General features: G+C 49.4%; 4 protein-coding genes across 5 annotated transcripts; 1 reads left to right on the plus strand and 3 right to left on the minus strand.

Moving 5' to 3' along the window:
• Positions 1 to 854: 854 nt before the first annotated feature.
• polr3f (polymerase (RNA) III (DNA directed) polypeptide F) lies at positions 855 to 8,220 on the minus strand. 2 transcript variants are annotated; one of them, XM_078793619.1, is made up of 9 exons: positions 8,083 to 8,220; positions 3,135 to 3,252; positions 3,003 to 3,070; positions 2,858 to 2,925; positions 2,673 to 2,785; positions 2,455 to 2,598; positions 2,275 to 2,382; positions 2,015 to 2,206; positions 855 to 1,246 (listed from the first exon to the last, which is right to left on the minus strand). In XM_078793619.1, exons 2-9 carry the CDS (start codon positions 3,189 to 3,191, stop codon positions 1,169 to 1,171), a joined length of 828 nt encoding a protein of 275 aa, XP_078649745.1. In that variant the 5' UTR covers positions 3,192 to 3,252; positions 8,083 to 8,220; the 3' UTR covers positions 855 to 1,168. The 2 variants fall into 2 exon arrangements, with proteins under 2 accessions (XP_078649745.1, XP_057921400.1); XM_058065417.2 differs by lacking the exon at positions 8,083 to 8,220 and adding an exon at positions 4,208 to 4,873 and having other exon boundaries at positions 857 to 1,246.
• On the plus strand, positions 4,823 to 9,809 carry dzank1 (double zinc ribbon and ankyrin repeat domains 1). The gene is made up of 19 exons (XM_078793276.1): positions 4,823 to 4,936; positions 5,168 to 5,315; positions 5,405 to 5,480; positions 5,564 to 5,710; positions 5,783 to 5,853; positions 5,927 to 6,044; positions 6,882 to 6,995; positions 7,058 to 7,141; positions 7,220 to 7,342; positions 7,433 to 7,590; positions 7,632 to 7,807; positions 8,045 to 8,148; positions 8,227 to 8,322; positions 8,409 to 8,469; positions 8,546 to 8,571; positions 8,645 to 8,722; positions 8,787 to 8,914; positions 8,975 to 9,049; positions 9,126 to 9,809. Exons 1-19 carry the CDS (start codon positions 4,828 to 4,830, stop codon positions 9,235 to 9,237), a joined length of 2,004 nt encoding a protein of 667 aa, XP_078649402.1. The 5' UTR covers positions 4,823 to 4,827; the 3' UTR covers positions 9,238 to 9,809.
• Positions 8,611 to 12,410, minus strand: kat14 (lysine acetyltransferase 14). Its single transcript, XM_058065412.2, has 10 exons — positions 12,155 to 12,410; positions 11,882 to 12,003; positions 11,685 to 11,806; positions 11,437 to 11,609; positions 10,920 to 11,351; positions 10,301 to 10,854; positions 10,106 to 10,239; positions 9,866 to 10,041; positions 9,609 to 9,799; positions 8,611 to 9,541 (listed from the first exon to the last, which is right to left on the minus strand). The coding sequence occupies exons 1-10, from the start codon at positions 12,408 to 12,410 to the stop codon at positions 9,368 to 9,370; spliced, it is 2,334 nt and encodes a 777-aa protein (XP_057921395.2). The 3' UTR covers positions 8,611 to 9,367.
• Positions 12,411 to 12,535: 125 nt separating this feature from the next.
• Positions 12,536 to 13,481, minus strand: pet117 (PET117 cytochrome c oxidase chaperone). Its single transcript, XM_058065418.2, has 2 exons — positions 13,219 to 13,481; positions 12,536 to 12,694 (listed from the first exon to the last, which is right to left on the minus strand). Exons 1-2 carry the CDS (start codon positions 13,312 to 13,314, stop codon positions 12,536 to 12,538), a joined length of 255 nt encoding a protein of 84 aa, XP_057921401.1. The 5' UTR covers positions 13,315 to 13,481.
• Positions 13,482 to 13,575: the final 94 nt, after the last annotated feature.

The following is a 13,575-nucleotide window of genomic DNA, read 5'->3' on the forward strand; positions in this document are numbered from 1 at the left end:
CTCTTGCACGAAAAATTTTATTTGGAATTACTCCAAAATATGCATCTAATTAAACTCAGGTTGGAGTCAAAAAGTCAATTAATTAAATTAATTAGTTATTAATAAATTAATTGATTTATTAAATTCACTACGCTGGTGAGGCAAAACCAATCAACTGTCAACAAGCAGTGGAGCAGGGAGTTGGCAACCTTTGTTATGACGCCAAGTCACCTCACCTCGGATTGTGACGTCATATCGCTACTTCCTGTTTGTACTTCAAAATAGTATCAGAAGCATACAAATATTTACAACCCACATCTCCACTTGTTTTGTCATAGTTGTGTTCGTATTATTATTATTATTATTATTGTTTTGTTTATTGGTTCCGTTTAGAATAGAACCAAAAGAGGAAGTTCTGCTCCAGTCATCAGTCACGGTACCGTGCAATGCGTTCGTCAGTCCCGCGATCGGTACCAGTCGGAACCGAACCTAGAGACGCTATATCGATAACCTTTTTTCCCCCGATCGGATGCTGCGTGTGCGCGACTGTTTAGTCCGCGAACGCACCATCTTGCACCGGTCACGCCCGTGCGCGTCCGTGCGCCGTGATTTCTTTTACAGCGACTAAGAGACGAACGTCTCGGAAAGGCGGAACCCACGAACACAACACGAGGATAGCTCACCTGGTCACGATGATGATGATAATGATGATGATGATGATGATCCAAAGTTGCGATGAAAAGAGGCCGCAGAGTCGAGGATGATGAGGATGAAGAGGATGCTGCTGCAGGGGATGACGGGATTGACCCCGCCCCTCTCCGCTCACACGCACACACGCCTTCCGAGCCCGTCAGCTGCGGTGGTGTTGCGTTCACAGACTGTTATTAAACTGTCAGCGCCCCCCTGCAGTACCAACAAAATGACTGCCTGTCGTTGATGCAGTCAGCCAACTACTTCCTGTTGACAATAAGACACCTGCTGGTCACGCCCACACATTTGATGTTGTGAGCTAACGTCACCTAGCACAAGAAGAGTGGAAGGAAAACAAATAATAACTGACAATAACTGACTTTATTGATAATCAAAGTGCTGGATTGCGTGTACTTATCTGCAGTGGGCTCAATGTCAATGTTCATGTCAGGAAAAAAATAATAAAGACTAAAATTAATAACGCTAATAATAGGCTATGTCAGAAGTCCAACCACTCGTCCAGGTAGATGCAACTAGACGGTGAAATTTCTCCTCCTTCGTGACAGTCATCAAAAACCTTAAAAAAAGAAAAATATTATAAATATTATTATAATAATATATTTTATTTTTTCATAAAACTCATTCATTCATTCATTTTCTACTGCTTTTTCCGCACAAGGGTCGCGGAGGGGTACATCCCAGCTGTCATTGGGCAAGAGGCGGGGTACACCCTGGACTGGTGGCCAGCCAATCACAGGACACATATAGACAAACAACCATTCACACTCACATTCATACCTATGGACAATTTGGAGTCGCTAATTAACCTAGCATGTTTTTGGAATGTGGAATGAGGAAACCGGAGTACCCGGAGAAAACCCACGCATGCACTGGGGAGAACATGCAAACTCCACACAGAGACGCCCGAGGGTGGAATTGAACTCGGGTCTCCTAGCTGTGAGGTCTGCACGCTAACCACTACAGCCCAAGCTAAGATTCATTCATTCATTCATTTTCTACCACTTTTCCTTTCGCGTGCTGGAGCCTATCCCAGCTGTCTTGGGGTGAGAGGCGGGGTACACCCTGGACCGGTGGCCTGCGCGCTAACCACTCAACCACCGTGTCGCCCCTTTTTAATAAAAGTGGACTTGTGAATGGCGTATAGAAGGGTTAAGATTCTGTTCCACAGATGGCGCTAATGCGCACGAAAGCTGCTTGCCAACCGCCAATACACAACAGAAGAAGAACGCAGTCTGACAATATTTGGGATATTGGAATATTTGGGTCCATGTATACGTGGCTACTTATAAAGCACGGCCATGACTTGAAGAAGAGGGTCTGTTACCGGGCAGAGTCCGCAGGGCGTCTTGACTAGGCCGGTGGGCGGGACGATGGCGTTGACGCCGCGGTAGAGCTTGATGTGTCCATCCACGCTTCCCAGCGTTCCCTCCTTGGCGGCCATGATGCTCACTTCCACTTTACCGTCATACACCAGCGTGTTGAGGATGGTTTCGATGTCCTCCATGGACAGATCCACCTGACACCGCACAGCTAGCAGTCAATCAAAAGCGTGCGGCGTGGCGTGAGGAAAGAAGGCGGGGCTACCTTGCTGATTCCCAGCTCGCAGATGTACTTCCAGACTTCGTGCGACGTGGCGAAGGAGCTGTTTCTCTGCACCATCGGACTCTGCTTGCTTTCCCTCGCCGCGTCAGCCTGACACCGGCACACGATTAGCGTTAAGCGGGTAACACTGTGGCGCCCCCTTCTGGTCCCCACACCACACACCTTGCCCTGCAGGAACTTGAAGCACTGCTGGTTCAGAACCTCCACAAACTCTGACTCAAAGTCCTGGTCGCTGTACCAAGCCCCGCCTGTCACAGAGCGGTCGGGCTGGACGTTGTACAACATGTACACTTTTTTCTTGGACGCCTAAACACAACACACACCTGTACTTGAGATGAGGTCCCATTTCTTTCTTTCTAGATGTACAACGCTGGACTCACCGCCACAGATTTGACAGCTTTGATGAGTTTTTTACTCTCCAAGTTCTTCAGGATCTTGTTGATCTCCGTCAGAGGAAGATTGCTCTTGAAGCGGATGTCCCTGCTCCAGATACCTGCACAGGTACGTGCACGTCAACACACTGCGTGTCTCTCACACCGGCATTGAACCCACGTGTTCTTCCAACCTTTGTTTGAGGCATCTTCAATGATCTGATAGACGAGTTTCTCCTGGTTGTCAGAACCTTTCATCTTACTGTCACACACAAGAACATTCAGCAGTGCCGTGTAAGCAGCGTCCTACCATCGGATGGCGCTAATGAGCACACCTACCTGGCACTCTGGGAGTCCTTCAGCCTGTAGAGAAGCCCGGAACTGTTCCTCAGGAGGTCCAGAAGGCCCTGGAAAAGGTCAAATTGAGGTGAGCCACATGTGAAAGAGACGTCACGCATAGGTGAGACTAACCAATGAGAGCAGTTTGTTGATGGCCATGGCTCTCTGCTGAGGTTCCAGGTGAGGCATGTCGTTCTGGATCACCTGGTCGGTGATCCCATGCGGGAACTGCTGACAGAGCTCCTTGATCCTGATCAAAACACACGCAATTTGGTCCTGAATCAGGGGCACATTTTCATATGATTTTTTGCAGTGTTGAAGGAGACAAGGTCTTTGAATTCATTTTTTTGTTTTTGAAACCCTTTTCCCGCAGATGTCGCCTGTTGGTTATTGGGCGCCAGTAAGGTTCAAGGACCGCCCTGTGTCTTTGACGGACAGCCCATCGGATCCTGCTGCTACCACTTCACTGTTTTTGTTCCCTAATGCTCAGGATCTTTCAAAAAAATGTAGAGTGACTGTCTTACTGCGTCCAACCTCAGCAGCAATGGCAGCTGACGATCAGAATATGTTCTAGTAGAGAAAGCTTCTTTGCTTTAGCCATCTGGGGGCCAATGGGTATGACTTTGCGAATGCCTGACAGAAAATGAGAATTTTCTGTCTGGCTTTTTATAGCCTGTGATCTTAAAGTAAATTAATTAAAAGTTCCAAACTGTGTTTGTCTCCCTCCCCCTTCTCGTTTTTGGATACTGTAGCTCTACCTAAAACCTCATTAAGGTCCAAATGTGCATAAAAGCATTCTAGCAATTTTTTTAACTAATCATGGTACATGAAAAATGACACTTGACTATCTTCCCTGGACTTTTCGATGATCAAAAAATGTTAATGGCTACTCCGTTGACTTTTAAAACAGACTTCCACAGCTAAAGTGATGATATATATATATTTTGTAGTACGGTTGTGCTTGCCAAGGTCCGTGGGTCGATCACAGCTTCTGTCTTGACTCAATGTTAACACAATGGGGACCAAAGACTATTTTCCTGTATAAAATTTGTTTTAACTTCGTTCATATTTGAGGGAGGGAAGTGTATGAGTTATGAAATTATTGCCGAAGTCGTGCTTTATCAGATAGAATTAATCACAGACACAACATTGTTACTGGCAGCGTTTCTCCAATGCATGTGTTTTTTAAAAATCAAAACACTCACCTGTTTTCAACTTCGGCGGGTTCACAAGTGTTTGTTTCCGTCTTGACTTTCACTTCCGCCATCTTTAATATTTCCTCTAAACTCCACAAAATGATTGGTGTGATTATATGCTCACGAATTTCTAATATCAGTCATGTCACAATTAGTGTTGTCTTGCTAGCTTGCTGGTTAGTTAGCCATGCGTCATTCCGGGGTCCTGAAAAGCTAACAGGGGTGTCCAAAATATTGCCTGACGGAAAAAAAGTTAATTCGTAATATATTTTGATTCGTAACCGAACCTTTTATAGCATGCTATTAGGCTTCTTTAAATGAAAATATTGGATAAAAATTTGCGTACGAAACCGAAAAAATTTAGGTGTTTTTTTTAAACCACACCGGCGGAAGGGCAGTGTAATGTGGGGTCCCACCCCCGTTACCGCGGTGACACAAACACAAGTCAACACTCAAACCGTCATACACAAAGTGCTGAAGTCTTAAAGAACTCGACTCATTCAAAGTAAGTTGACTTGTTTTCATTTGTATTTTTAAATTAATCACAATTATTAATTTCATGGAGTGTTCTGACACTTAAAGACACACTTAAGTTGACTTTACGTTATCATCATATAGCAGACGTCATCATGACAGCAGGTGCAGTGGCGGCGCCGCGGATCATTCCCATCATGCACCGGGACAGACTACGAGCAAAGCCCCACATTGACACGAGCACACGTGTGTGCATTCAGTCAGGTACATTAGCACATACATGTTACTTTAACTCCTATTGGTCCGCACCGCCTATCATATCAATGCTAACCCTACAAGTAAGCAACTGCACCCCCGAGTGGCTGTTTGCTGTCAGTGCAACGTGATTGGACGCTGAATGGCAACCTAAAGTTCCCACAATGCATCTGTTGCTTGAGTTTCATGCTAGCTGGCTTAGCTAATGATGAATGAATGAATGTGTTCGCTCCCACGCAGACACTCGTGACGCGCACGTCTTCTTCACGCTGGACGGCTCCAAGCCGCTACCCGATCAAGTCGGGACAGGAAGTGTCAGTCGGCGGTACAGCGAGCCACTGTATCTGCCCGCCGGCCGCGTCTGCGTCAGAGCGATGGCTGCCACCAGGTAACACGATGATGTCACACTCAGTTTTGTCTTTAGGCTTGACTAACATGTAAAAGTCACTTCCTGTTAACTGTCACACGTGTCCGCAGCGATGGCCGAGAGAGCGCCATCGTGACTAAAGTCTTCCTGGTCCAACTGGATGAAGAGGAGGAGCCTACGCAGCAGGTAACGAGTCATCAATGAACGCACAACATCGTGGGATTGATCCCTGACTGACTGACTGGTTCGCCATCTTGTCAAACTTCTAGGCCGATGTTGCAGATTCACACTCGCCTCAAGGTCACAAAGGGTCTTCAGGGTCAAAGATGGCGAGCGGCGCCTCTCCTCGTGTTGTTCCTCGTTTCTTCAAGAATCGTGTGTCTCTGACCGACACAATGCAAAGTCCGAGTTCTGAGGTAAACGCCCTGATTTCACGTGGCTCATTTAGCCGGGACGCTTTAATTTTGAAGTGTTTTCCTGTTTGTCAGAGCGCAGGTTTGCTGAGGCAGCTGAGCAGCACGCAAGCGTCACGCGTCCAAAGAGAGACCGACTTCCTGCGGTATGCTCGCTTCTGAGAACGCATAGCTTGGATAAGGTATCTATCTTTGTGTGTGTGTGTCTTGTCATTGTAGGTGTGTGCACTGTTTGACCTTTCGACCTTCAGACCCGTTGGCTAGTTTCTGTGCTCAGTGTGGCGCCGCGCTGCCTCATCTGCCGCAACACAGGCTGCCCCCTGCTGAAGGAGGACAGGTACTGCGTTTAACCCTTAGATGCATAAGTGGGTCAAAAATGACCCCCGGTCAGGTTGTTTTCTTGAAATATTTTTGGAATGAATTTTTTTTATCATTTTATATTCCAGGTATTCCTCAAAAAAACATGTTTTGATATTCGCATTTTTAACTTAAATTTTATACATTTTAAGAAATTTTTGTTTTTGTGTTACTACCCCAACCTTCCATAAGTGGGTCACAAATGACCCGGTCAGGTTGTTTTCTTGAAATATCTTTGTAATGAACATTTTTTATTATTTCATATTCCAGGTATTCCTCAAAAAACATGTTTTTGATATCATGCCATTCACATTTTTAACTTAAATTTTATACATTTTAAGAAATTTTTGTTTTTGTGTTACTACCCCAACCTTCCATAAGTGGATCAAAAATGACCCGGTCAGGTAGTTTTCTTGAAATATCTTCATAATGAATTTGTTTTATCATTTCATATTCCAGGTATTCCTCAAAAAACACGTTTTTGATATCATGCCTTTCACATTTTTAACTTAAATTTTATACATTTTAAGAAATTTTTGCTTTTTGTGTTACTACCCCAACCTTCCATAAGTGGGTCAAAAATGACCTGCATGCATTTTCTATGGAATCCAATAGGAACCTTTGATTCTTATCAACTCCTAAATATAATACAGGTGATTATTCCTAACCAAAATGGCAAAATTGGCATAAAAAGGCATTGATTCTAGTATGGGTCATTTTTGACCCACTTATTGAAGAGTGTAGGGTCCAGTCACTCGTGCATCTAAGGGTTAATGATGATGATGATGTCACACTGACTTGTGTTTGTGTGTGTCAGCTGGTGTGTTGTGTGATGTGTAACGCTCAAGTTCCCGTCAACACGCACGCTTGTTTGATATGCCACGCCTCCATCAAGCAGCAGCTCCTCCCCCAGTCCAGCCTCCAACTGCAGGTATACTGTTTACACACACGAGTGTCTGTGACGTTTAACACAAACTTGTTGTTGTGTGTCAGGATCACATTATGTGTGTGTGTTGTGGACGAGGGAATCCACCTGACATGTCAAACTGTTTGACGTGTGAAACCCGCCTCCACACGGTAACGCACCCTCGCTTAACAAGGAAATATATACGGTACAGTATAGTGAATGCATGTGTGTGTGTTGTACTGGTGCAGACATCGTTTGAGGCAAATGGCGGCCCCTCGGTCCCATTGCCACGCAACAGGAAAGTGACCTGCTCCAAATGCCAACGACTGAACAGCTACGATGCACGTTATTGTGACTGGTGTGGCTGCAAGGTATATACACACACACTGGAAGCTAAGCTAAGCTAACATTTTTCCAGACTGCTAGCCCGCCTCAATGCTAACAAGTTCACATGTGTTCAGTGTGCACATGCTCTCGGCAGCGTGTTGTGTCGTCGTTGTGGTGCAAGTGGAGCCCCGCACGCCATCTACTGCTCGGCCTGCGGCGCTTTCTTGGACGCTTCCCAGACTTCCTGTAATGATGTCATACCGCCTACGGGGGGCGCTGGCACAAACCAGGTATGAACACAGAACCTACGCAGAGGTAGCACGCTGCTCAAACCACGCCCTCTTCTTCAAAGTTTGTCCCGCCCACTATGGAGAGGCACACGCAGACTGTGGGACTACATTACCCATCAGCCACTGAGCTCCACAAAAAGCAGCAGCAGCAGCAGCAGAATGTGAGCAGGAAGCAAACCATCAAACAACCACCACACACCGCCATCAGCCCGGGAAGAGGTGATACTACTACTCATACTACTACTACTACTCTTGATACTACCACTGAAACCACTGGTGCTACTGATACTACTATTCAGAGTACTACAGCTATTGATACCACTGAAACTCTTTATTTTTGATACAACTACTACTACGACTACTGATAGTAGTACTACTACTATTCACGCTGCCACTGATATCACTACTAGTCCTACTAGTATTGATACTGCAGATAACAGCGAAAGGTGTGTTCAGGGTATTGGAGGAAGCAGCTGGATCACGTGTGCGCTCACCTGAGGAGTTTTGCTCAGAACAACGCCCCCTTCAGGACTCTGCTGGGAGAGCCTCGCCTCGGCAGGGTAGGGCAGCTCGGCATCATGGGACAATCGTCAGAAGACCTGAGCTGGTGCTTTAACTTGCTGTGCTCCGTCACTAAGATGGTGTCTGCAGTGCTTGAAGAAGACGCTCATGAGGTCAGCGTGACCATCAGCTTTATGGTGGCCTCGCAGGAAGTCGGACAGGAAGTCAGGCGTGTGAGTTGATAAGTCTCTCGACAGTAAAGCACGTTGCTTAGATGTTTAGTGATACGGTTTTGTTTTGTTCTTCTGTCGGGTCTCAGATCGGTTCTGAGGGTGAAACTCTGAGCAGCGTGACGGAGCGGACCCACTCGGGTCGCCACGGTGAGAACATTAGCATTACATCATGCAAGCGTGACGCTGCAGCAACTTAACTCTGCTTTTATTTTTGTGTTATCAGGAAGTGGAAGAAAAACTAATATGATGGTGAGATGCCAACATTAAAATTAAAATTCCGTTGTGGCCCCTCCCTCTTTATGAAAGCCTGTGATTGGCTCAGGTGAGAGACAGTCAACTGCTGCAGGAAGTGGGTCCGGCACATGGTCGGGTAGATGTGATCCAGCAGCTCTTAGATCAGGTAACGAGCGCCTTCAGCCAATCGGAGCCTTTGCGTCACTCGCCCACCATTGGGTGTCCATCAGGGGGCGGACCCACGATGCTGCGGGACCGATGGCCGTCATGCCCTGTCCCTCGCCACTGCCAATGGTCATCACGAGGTTCTTCCGGTGTTGGTGCAGGCCGGCGCGGACGTGGACCGGCGATCTGGGCCGTAAGATGACATCATTTCATTCTTCACGTGATTCTGCGTATGACGTGGTCTCCTCCCCAGCTTGAAGAACACGGCGTTGCACGAGGCCGCTGCTCTGGCCTCTGGAGGTCTGCGGTGTGCTGAGGTTCTGCTCAGGTAAGCGTGGAGCATATTGTAGACGTTGGATGTCGTCACCGGAATGATGTCACACTCGCTGTTGGGTGTCTTTCAGCTGCAAGGCCGCCACCGGCTTGCGTGACAAAAATGGCCGCACGGCGTCTGATGTGGCCATCGGGACTGGCTGCGATGCCATGGTATCTCTACTCGCTAGCCGGACCTCATGAGCGAGCCATAGAGACATGGAGGGGGCGGGGTTTCCTGACTTGCTGGTCATCCATCACGCCAGCTACTGAGGGATGTCATCCTTCCATTTATTAACGCATTCCTCGAATCACAACACACTCCGACAAGTAATCAGCGGCGCAGTCGTAGAAAAAAAGCGTGTCGACACTCGCTACTGTCCAGCGGGTAATACTTGTCGTAAAAGTCCAGGATGTACTCCTCGGCCTTGAAGCCGAACTTCTGGTAGAGCAACATGGCGGGATTACTGGCCGACACGTGCAGCGTCACATCCTTGCCCATGCACGTCTGAAAGCAGCGGCGCCAATCAGAATGTGGGACACTGGCGGCGACGAGCGCACGGCGAGGTACTCACCTGGATGAGATGGTAGATCATGAAGGTGCCGATGCCCGCTCGCCGCCACTCGGGATGCACCAGCAGGAAGGAGATGTAGGCCTCGTTGTACTTGACGTCGGGCACCATGAACCCGAAGGCGACTACCACCTTCTTGTAGAGAACCACCACGCTGAAGTCCGGGTACTGGAGGCATTCGGACAGGTCCACTCCTACAAGAAGAAGGGGGGGGGGGTTAGCTTAGCTTAGCGTAGCCTTGTGGCATCTTATTGGCTCACCTGGCCAGAAGTGCTCGTGACACATGGCGTTGACGGCGGGGATGTGGTCAGGCCGCACGTAGCAGTAGTCGATGGGGGCGTCTGCTTCAGGGGTACAGTCTACTCCATCCCCACGACGACGAGCTCGGATCTCTGCGAGCAGCCTCATCTTCAGCGGCCGACTCTCGTAGTCGCGCCTACGAGTTAAGAGTCAAAGGTCACAACAACCTTAAGGGAGGTTCCCGCCATGCGCTGCTTTACCTGATGTACGGTTTGAGGAGGCGGGACGTGTAAGGGCTCTTGATGCTTTGCTCCAAACCGCCATGTGCTCCCATCAGTCGATGGCAGAAGGACACCCGCGGTGCAGGGAAGCCCCTCCTCGTGGACCCCTTCACCTACAGACAAAGAAGTCGCTAACGCATCCGCGCATTTGGACTTCCTGTTTCTGATGTTTACCTGGAAGCGATCAAGGACACGCAGCTCCTGGCTGTTGGTTGCAAATTGACCTCCGTTGACCTCTAGGGCTCCGTAGACTCCTCCCACCAGGCTGAGGGCGGTGCTGACCGCACGGTCGATGTCCAGCAGGGGGAGCCCTCGCTGCCTCTTGACCTGACGGACCAGCAGCTTGCGGTGGAGGCGTTTGGCTTGCGGCGTGACGGCTAACGCTAAAGGGCATGTGTCCAAACGGCGCCGCAGGATCCTCTCCTCGTATAGGCTCAGAGGCACGTAATGAGAATTCTGTGGGGCGCCGCCGCCCCCGTCGCTTTTCTCGGAACGCCCGGCCATCCTCCGCTCTGTCCTGTTGTGGGCGCCACTAGAAAGAGGCGGGCCGACCGCTTCTTCCAAGTCCTCCTCGTGCTCCTGTCCGTCATCGTCCTCGCTGTCTGCCTCATGCTTGATGTGAGGTGGTGCTGGGCGGAGCTTCTTGCGACCAATGAAAATGGTGGCGGGTGGAGGGGCGTACTCCATTCCGGGGTCGATCATCCCATCCGCCTCCATCTCCTCATCGTCTGGGCGTGACAAGAACACCAGGAGTCAAGATTACAGTAGGTGTGGCCTCTAGATGTCAACTCACCATGGAAGAGAGCCTGAGGCGGCATGGCGTCCGGGATGAGGTCCGCCTCCGATAGCAGGCTGGGCGTGGCAGAGTGGGAGGCCGGAGTCCCGGGGGCGGAGAAATCCGGTGAGGGTGATGGTGACGGGCTGGTCAGCGGAGTTCTATCTGACGAACTGAGGGAAGAGAAGTCAACGACCTCGCCTTTCTCCAGAACCAGGTCCGGTCGTCGAGCGGCGGTGCCGCCGCGGCCTACGCCCGCTTTGACTGGCGTGGAGGAAGCACTGCGGTCCGTGAATCCGCCAGCCTCCTTCTGAGCACGCCGAATGTCTTTGGCCTCCTGAGTCCGCGAGCGCTTCTCCTTCAGCTGCATGGCGCTCTCCACCGGGTTTCTGGCGCTGCGCTTCCTCAGACCCTCCACGGTGATGATGGGCTCCAACGCCGCCTTGGATGCTGCATGTCCGACCCAGGAAAAGTACCAGGATGTGAACAAACGTGGACAAAAAAGCAAATGACCATCGGTGACATCGAACCTCACCTTTGACCTTAGTGCTGGCCTTGTCGGTGTCTGGCCGCAGGGTCGGAGGTCGGTTGTGAACCAGCTTCCACCAACCGGGCTCGCTAAACTCCTGCGCTCCCGAGCGGAAGAAGGCGGGACTCCCGACTGACAGACAGCCGGCCACGGTGCTCCACCACGTTGACGTCTTTTTCCTGCGAGGTGACCAAAGCACATCAGCCATAGCCTAGTCATCATCCGCGGGGGATCCTCATGTGACAGGAAGTGACCTTGATCCAAGAAGGAAGTTCCAGTGTCGGCCGATGAATGCGCAGATGTCCTCCTTCCAGCGGAAGTAACCTTGGCGTCCGGTTCCCTCCAGGGACAGATTGTACATGGCTAGCATGACCACCTGAGAAAAACAAACTGTAACTCCACACTGGGGGTCGGGGGTGGGGGCGTGGGGGCCGTAAAGTGACCATGTAACCTGCTGCCAGGTGAGCCGCATCCTCTCAAAGGTCTCCTTGCCGTCTTCGGAGCAGTCAAAGCAGACAAACTTGAAGAAGTTGTCTCCTTTCAGGTAGCTGGGCTGGTCGCCATGGAGATGAACTAAACAAAAACAAACCCATTCTTAAACCAGCATTTTAGTGACACTGACATTTGTGTTCACCACATTTCTATCAGGCTAATGCTAACCAGGCTAATTTAGCCAAACTAACGCTAAGTGAAAACGGGCAAAAAAAAGAAAATGGCAGCGCACCCGCAGGGATCCACTTGTGGCAGCGCTCGCAGTAAAACGCCAAATCCTCGCAGGCCCACGCTCCGTCCGCCTCCTCGCCTAAGTCGCTGGCGAGCGAGTCACCGCTCTGGTCATGTGACAGATCCACAGAGCCCTGGTCCTCCGACTCCACTATCAGCAGTGTTTCGCCCTCCACTTCACCCTCTTCCAGACCCTCGGAGGCAGATGTGCACGCAGCCTCGTCCTCGCCGGCGCCCAGCTCGCCACTGCTGTCCATGGCCCCGCCCCTACACAGAGAACCAATAAATATAAATATATAAAGTATATAAAGTATGACCCAGTCTATCATTCTGAGGTGTTACGTTGAAGGGCGTGGCCCAGTGAACCAATGTATTACCTGCTTCAATGGTGGGTGAGGTCTTGAGGGCGGATCTCCGCCTCTCTACGCCTTCGGTCTTCTTCTAGATGAGTGGTCAACTTCCTGTTCTCTTCCAGCAGCCGCAAGTTTTCCTTCTTCCTCTCCAAACGCTCCAAATCTCTGAGGACGCCCTCCTGGAGACGCTGACCCCACACAATTAGCCGAGTTAGATTCACTCTCTGCCTAAAACCTCATATCAAAAATATACATTATGTTGTATTGTCTTAATGCAGCCTCCTTCGTGGAACAAATAAAACCAGATAGTCAAAGGGCGCCCCCTGTGGCGGCCACGATCGATAACAGTCTATCAGACTATTATCATCAGCAATTAACTCAGCAAAAACAAAGTTAGGTTGTACAGAAATATTCTGCACGATGGTTAATAAAATACTTATTTGAACAATACAACAGAAAGCTTACTTTCGTTAAAACGTGTGTTTAAATATAATTTAAAAGTGAAAGTGGGATACTCCGATACTTTCTTTTTCTGTGTTTAAGTGTGAGCGTTCCACCTTCGGAGATGTTTAATGTTTATTCTTTAATGGCGGGACGAAGTTGTATTTTCGAATGATGAAAAACACAAATGACCTCCTCAGTCAAAGCAGCTAGCCGGTAGCCTGTAGCCGCGCTATATGGAGCCACTTTGTACCGCCCCGGTTAGGCTCACCTGTCTGTCCTGGCCCTGCTTGAGATGGACGGCAGCCACGGTGCTCACGGTCAGAACCACAGAAACTCCCAGAACCACTTTAGAGGCTGTCGACATTACGTTAGCAGTTAGCTTATCAACTGCTAGCAGGTTCTTGTGGGCTGCTGCGTCTACGTTCTTCTTCGTGGAACAAATAAAATCAGAAAGTCGACGAGCGCCCCCATGTGGCGGCCACAGTCCACTGTCGATAACAGTCTATCACTTGAGGCTGTCGACTTTACATTAGCAGTTAGCTTATCAACTGCTAGCAGGTTCTTGTGGGCGACAGCCTTTTCGTCTTCTTCGTTGAATAAAATCAGGAAGTCGACGAGCGCCCCC

Source organism: Doryrhamphus excisus, linkage group LG9, assembly GCF_037039965.1.
Source record: "Doryrhamphus excisus strain RoL-2023G ecotype Guam linkage group LG9, RoL_Dexc_Guam_v1.1, whole genome shotgun sequence".
Lineage (NCBI taxonomy): Eukaryota > Metazoa > Chordata > Actinopteri > Syngnathiformes > Syngnathidae > Doryrhamphus > Doryrhamphus excisus.

Coding starts and splice junctions, on each gene's coding strand:
- polr3f (XM_058065417.2), bottom strand. CDS start 4,269: ATGGCGGAAGTGAAAGTCAAGACGGAAACAAACACTTGTGAACCCGCC. Junction 2,926..3,002: donor AAGGACTCCCAGAGTGCCAG/GTAGGTGTGCTC, acceptor TGTGTGTGACAG/TAAGATGAAAGGTTCTGACA. Junction 2,786..2,857: donor TGAAGATGCCTCAAACAAAG/GTTGGAAGAACA, acceptor GTACCTGTGCAG/GTATCTGGAGCAGGGACATC.
- dzank1 (XM_078793276.1), top strand. CDS start 4,828: ATGACAGCAGGTGCAGTGGCGGCGCCGCGGATCATTCCCATCATGCAC. Junction 8,149..8,226: donor GAGAGCCTCGCCTCGGCAGG/GTAGGGCAGCTC, acceptor TCCGTCACTAAG/ATGGTGTCTGCAGTGCTTGA. Junction 8,915..8,974: donor GTGGACCGGCGATCTGGGCC/GTAAGATGACAT, acceptor TCTCCTCCCCAG/CTTGAAGAACACGGCGTTGC.
- kat14 (XM_058065412.2), bottom strand. CDS start 12,410: ATGGACAGCAGTGGCGAGCTGGGCGCCGGCGAGGACGAGGCTGCGTGC. Junction 11,352..11,436: donor GGCCAGCACTAAGGTCAAAG/GTGAGGTTCGAT, acceptor TCGGACATGCAG/CATCCAAGGCGGCGTTGGAG. Junction 10,042..10,105: donor CTCCTCAAACCGTACATCAG/GTAAAGCAGCGC, acceptor CTTAACTCGTAG/GCGCGACTACGAGAGTCGGC.
- pet117 (XM_058065418.2), bottom strand. CDS start 13,314: ATGTCGACAGCCTCTAAAGTGGTTCTGGGAGTTTCTGTGGTTCTGACC. Junction 12,695..13,218: donor AGCAGGGCCAGGACAGACAG/GTGAGCCTAACC, acceptor GTGTGGGGTCAG/CGTCTCCAGGAGGGCGTCCT.